This window comes from Hyaena hyaena, unplaced genomic scaffold, assembly GCF_003009895.1.
Source record: "Hyaena hyaena isolate Hyena2069 unplaced genomic scaffold, ASM300989v1 scaffold_779, whole genome shotgun sequence".
Taxonomy (NCBI): domain Eukaryota; kingdom Metazoa; phylum Chordata; class Mammalia; order Carnivora; family Hyaenidae; genus Hyaena; species Hyaena hyaena.
Window position 1 is genome coordinate 456,138 of NW_024081413.1, and position 5,909 is coordinate 462,046.

General features: G+C 51.0%; 1 protein-coding gene across 1 annotated transcript; it reads right to left on the reverse strand.

Annotated features, from left to right (window-relative positions):
* Positions 1 to 464: 464 nt before the first annotated feature.
* Positions 465 to 5,400, reverse strand: CNGA4 (cyclic nucleotide gated channel subunit alpha 4). The gene is made up of 6 exons (XM_039218806.1): positions 5,339 to 5,400; positions 5,097 to 5,198; positions 4,788 to 4,894; positions 3,832 to 4,477; positions 2,621 to 2,970; positions 465 to 922 (listed from the first exon to the last, which is right to left on the reverse strand). Exons 1-6 carry the CDS (start codon positions 5,398 to 5,400, stop codon positions 465 to 467), a joined length of 1,725 nt encoding a protein of 574 aa, XP_039074737.1.
* Positions 5,401 to 5,909: the final 509 nt, after the last annotated feature.

The following is a 5,909-nucleotide window of genomic DNA, read 5'->3' on the forward strand; positions in this document are numbered from 1 at the left end:
GAAAGAAGAGGACCCTGGGTGTGTTTTTGTGTGTGCACACCTGTGGAGGGCATCTGTGTGTCCATTGGTGTGTGAGTCTCGCTAAATGTGTCTTTAGGAGGTGCATGAATGAATGTATGTATATTATGTGGGAATAAGACATACCTATGTTTGTGAGAAAGCGTATGTGTTCTGCAAATGGACTATCCATATAATTTTATATGAAATGCAGTTTTGGGGGGCAGTATGTGTATATGCAACTCTGTGTGTCTGTGTGTGTGTATCTGTGTGTGTGTGTGCACGCACGCTGGTGAGAGGGGAATGAATGGGTCCTATACTCTTTTACTTCTAGGTGAGCATCTACACCCCCAGTTCATTCCTATCTCTGTACCTATCAGACAGGATTGCAGAGTTTCTGCGAGCAGGTTTTCCCACAACTCTGGGTTCCCTTGAAGGTTGGGGTGCCAGGGGTAAGAATGGGGTCACTATGGGCCTGGGAGTCCCTCCTGGGCACTCCTGCCCTCCCCACCCTGGGAAGTTCCCTCCTCAGGCTCACCCTCATCATCAGCCTCAGCCAGTTCCTCGGGCATTGACCACTCTCGAGTCTGCCACTCTAGCCGTTCGATGCGGTAAGCGATCTTGAGTGCGCTGGACTCCAGCTCAGCCAGGAGGCGAGCAAACTTGGTCTGTAGATCATCAAGTTGCTGGTCAAGGCCTCGCAGCCGGGACTCTGTGGCTTCCTGTAGGGCAATCTCGGCTGCCTCGGCATTTACGTCCAACTTGTTCATTTTGAGCAGGATCTCACGGCCCTTTTCCTCCATGACGACCTGGGCCTGTGGATACTCGCTCAGGACTTCCCGCAGGTCCTCCTTGCTCAGGCAGAACAGGTCTGAATAACCTAGACTCTTGATGTTGGCTGTGCGGCGGTTCCCAGACATGTTTCCTTTATGGGAGGACCGTTAGTCAGAATGGGTGTGAGGGGGGCTTTTACTCCTGAATCAGGACCCCCCACCTACCTCCATATTTGTACTTTTGAGCCTCTCTTTCTATCTTATTAATTATTTCATTTAGTAATGTAGTGGGGACCAGGCCCTGTGCTAGGTAGGTAACAATGAACTGCCTGCAAGAATTCACAGTCTAGAGGTGATAGACATTGAATAGGATAGTTACAAAACAGTATAGCTGGTGCAGTGTAGACGTATATATCCAGTGCTGTGGGAAGACAGGCAAAGAGCCACTAGCGAGCTGGCAGACACTTTGGGGAGGCCTGGAGGAAGTGACGCCTGACTGAGCAGGAGGTAAGAGGGGAAGGGTCGGGGAGTGGGGAGGCATCCCAGCAGAGGGAGGACAGGACTTTGAGCAGAGGGATGGCGGTAGGAGCCAGTTAGGTGGCTGCAGCAAACAGTAAGCAGTCCAGAGTGGCTGAAGTGCAGGTAAGAGCATAGTGGAAAGAGGAGGGGAGAGCAGGTGATATCGCGTGTGGTAAGCCACAGCAGGGAATTCAGACCTTATGCTGAGAGCAGTGGCAAGGTACTGAAATATTTTAAGCAGGGGAGCTGTATGGTATCATTTACATTTTAGAACGATATTGGTGAGGGTTTGAGGGGAAGACAGAGTAGGCCGAATGCTGCAAAGTCGCAGAGCTAGAAGGGTTCAGAAGGGTACTTGCCAGGCACCAGGCACTGCGCTGATGCTGATGACTTACCCATGGAACTCATTTAATCCTCACAAATAACTCTTTGGGTTTTTAGTAGTATCCCTATTGGATAGATGAGAAAACTGAGGCCTGAAAAAGGGAAATAGCTTGTCCAAAATCATGTAGACAGCAGCTGACTACATCCAGGATGTAGAGCTTGAAGGATCCTTGGAGGACAGACGTGAGGCTTTTGGAATACTTAGAGAGTGGGATCCCCAGGCTGAGAGCTCATCTGGCTTCAGTTACTGACAGTGCAGGTTACCCCTTGCTGTGTTCTTCCATCTCCTGGGCCTGTGTCTTTACCTGTGATTAGGCATATTAACGCCTACTGCACAGGCGGATGCAAGGAATCGGTGAGCCAGTGTATAGTACCTGGCTTGGCCTGGTGTTGGAGTGAATGGCAATGCCTTCTTTCTACCCTCCTTTCCATTTGGCTGTGAGAAAGTTCCTTCTACTGACTCCAAGTGTGTGTACTTATTGTCTCAATGATTTTGGACAGTATCCCAAACCTCTCTGTACTCCAATTTCCTTGCCTTTAAAATACAGATAATGGTACCTCCCTGAGAACTATGAGAATTTAGTGATTTGGTACATGCGAAGCACTTTGAACATGGCATGCAGTAAGTGTGCAATAAATACTAGCTATTATTATCATTATCAGCTCTGTCACTTTCCACTGGTCTGTTGATGCTGTGGGTTGACACCACAAAGCAGCTATACTTCCTTTTCCCAAGGACCCACTCTGTGCACTAACCTTGGCTTGGCTGCTTCTTAGGGAACAGACCCTCCAAGTCCTGCTTCTTTCATGAGCCCTCTAATGACTCAGGCAAGAGCCAGGTTTCCTAAATTTGCAGGCCCTGAAGTACTATTTGGTTTCAGTACAGGGTTGTGCTGTCCCTGCCCCCTCCCTCAGCCCTGTCCCAGAACAAACACTGGGATGCTCACCTTTGATGTTGATGATGCTGATCTCCCCAAAGTAGAGCCCTGCACCAAGCACAGCATACTGTGTGACACCATCATCTGCCACAACAGCCAACTGACCCTCACGGATGATATACATCTCCCGGCCAATGTCTCCCTTGCGACAGACATATTCGCCTGGTGAATAGGTCTGGGGCTGCAGCTTCAGCACCAGCTCCTCCAGCAGGCTGGCCTCACAGTTCTGGAAGATTTGCACCCGTCTCAGAGTAGACAGGTGTACAGACACAGCCACTTCAGCCCGCAACCGCTCAGGCAAATGCTGTAAGATGGCTACCTCATTGGTCATCTTCTTGTTTATCTGCAGGTGCTGGTACCTAGGGATAAAGGCAGTAGTGGTTCCTTACCAGATCCCAACATGCCTGCCTCTATTCCTTCCATCAGGGTTCAGCTCTGCTTCAGCCAAGAGCCCAGTCACACTGAGATCTCACAGGGGTCATGGGAATACTTGACAGTTGGCTGAATATCTTTACTCCAAGGTCTGCTGGTCCCTCAAACAGGGCCTAGAAGCCTCCACCAGTTGACAGTGAATAAGACACCCTTTACCTCCTGTCAGGCTTTACCCCACCCACTACCATTCAGTGAGGCCTGTACTACCCTACTGATCCCCACTTCAATCACCAAGCCCTGTATCTAGAGGCCCTCTGCTTTAGTTCCCTGACCTGCTGACATTTCCTTTTGTCATACCATAGCATGGACTACTATGACATAGTCAACCATCTTGTTGACCATCCCCTGGGAGATACTGCTCTTCTCCCTTTACCCCTTCCAGAGCCATCTGAGCCCAACCAAGCAATGGCAGTTTTGCTCCATAGTCTCCAGGTTATCCTTCCTTGTGTATGAGTTCCTCTCCCTATCAATCTCTTATCCAACCCAGCCCCTCAAGTCCAGATGCAACTAGTGGAAGACATTCTTTTCTTTTCTTTTCTTTCTTTCTTTCTTTCTTTCTTTCTTTCTTTCTTTCTTTCTTTCTTTCTTTTTTACCTGTGATGAATATTTATTGGTATTTCTTCATAAATAAGACATTCTTTTCTAAGCACCACCCAGTGAACTCCCCAATGCATGCTGTGCCCTGGTTGCCCTGCCTGGCTCACTAGGCAGTAAGGACCCAGGCATTTTCCTCATGTTCTGTCCAGAACACCTGTCCCTGTCCTGGTTTGGAAGCCCAGCATCCTCACCAGTCAATGACTCGTCGCTCCAGCCGGCGGTTGACTTGCTGCTGCTTCATGTACTTCTTCACCAGCGCGTGGTCCGGGTAGAAAGCCGCATCTGCGGTGTTCATATTGTAGATGACAGAGCTCATACTACCCATGATGGTGGCAAAACCCATGACAGCCAGCAGGAAGTCGCCTACCATGAAGAGATATTCCTCCTCCCGCGCTGGGAGTGGTGTATCGCCCACAGTGGTCAGGATCAGAGTGGAGAAGTAAAAGCTATAGAGGTACTGGCGCCGCAGACGCTCAAAGCCAGGCTGCGCGGGGTCAGGGTACACCCAGGCATCACGCCCGAAGCCCAGGTACCGGGACAGGGCAAAGTACAGGCAGCTGTTCCAATGGATAACAACAAAAATGTAAAGCATCAGTTTGGTGATGCGAAAGGCATTTGGGTAAGCGGTGCGGGTCTCTGTGCGGTCAAAGGCCTCGAAGAGGCGGGGCACACGCAGAAATCGGTTCAGCCTTAGCGTAGGGGTGTGCATGCCCAGCTGCATGTAGGCCACGTCTGTGGGCATCAGGGATGCCACGTCCAACAAGAAGCTCCAGGTGCGAACGTAGCGACTTGAAATCCTACCCTTGTCCACCACCAGGATGCCCTGGTCTAAGAATCCTGGGGAGGGGGAGGTAGAGACAGGCTGGGGTCAGTCATAAGATGGGGTCAGGTATGAGGCTGAGTCAGGGCACCTGCCTGCTCTAGTAATAAGGGTGAGGGTGGACAGGCCAGGGTGGGACAGGGAGCCAGACATGGGGACAGGGTGAAGGAGGGCATAACCCTGCTCCAAGGTTTCCGGGATGAGCATAGGGGTGTTGTGAAGTATGGAGGCATGCGGAAGTGCTATCAGGGGGTCACTTCCCTGTGACTAAGAGGCCCTCTTTAGGAAGGCAACATGGAACAAAGGGTCAGTCTTGGGCTCACTGACCTGTGTGAAAGCGCACCACGATGTCCAGTAGGTATAGGAGGTCACTTGTGTAGTCCAGCACTAACCAGACCACCAGATAACCATGTTGCAAGTCAGGAAAGCAGGCTCTGTGTGGCAGGGACAGAAGAGATTGGCTCAGAGCACCCTCTGTGTAAGGCAATCTCCCCAAAGCGCTCAGCACTCTGCCCTGGGCCCTCTCTTGGGTGCTGCCCCTCCTTTAGACCCTGCCCAAGGGCCCGCCCCTTTACTTGGCCGGACACTAGAGCCCTTATTTCTGCTTAAGGCCCTTCCTTTACTCCCGTGCCAAACCTGCACACGATGATGATGAGGTTATACATTACTGGGAAGACCATTGTATTTAGCCACCAATAGTAGTAATCCCCAGATGGGTCTAGGACAGGTAGCGACTTCCTGTGGGCAAGAGGAGAAGCAGTGTTTCATTTTTTTTCACCAGACACTTAATGTTGAAGTTATCACTGGGGGCACCAAGAAGAATCGGGCTCTATCCAGTTAGGCGGACAGATCATATACAAGGAAGCAGGATGTCTCACCTGGCCTTGGATGGGGCAGGGGGGCTGGACTCTGTCGTCTTCACTTTGCTGTCCTGGCTCATGCTTCTGTGAACTGTTGCCTGGATGTGAGATATCCAGGGCCTCTGCCTGTGGGCAGCTTTAGAAGGTAGGGGCTAGTGCCTGCCCGCCCGCCTGGAAGAGACTGCCCTTGATCTCCACTGTGACTCCTCTGCCTTTGGCTTCTGAAGCTCTTAGCAACACATCCAGGGCCAGCCACTACTGAAGGGGTGGAGGCAGTGTGGCTCCATCACCCCGCCCTGTCTCCCAGGGCTTACACCTGCCCAACTAAACATCTCTAATGAGGTCCCTGGAGAAGGTGGGGGTGCATACATCAGAGGTAAGGCTGGGCCTTGTTTCTCCCCCCTCAGTAAACTGAACTGCTTAGGGGTACTCTAAGACAGGAGACTCGGGTACCAGTTTACGCTCTGTCATTCTGTTTTACCTTGTGCAAGTTCCCTGCTTGGGCCTCATTATTTATTCATTTAACAACTAGTTACTGATGGCTCATTTGTGTCAGGTGCTGAACTAGTCTCTAGGGACAAAGAATGCC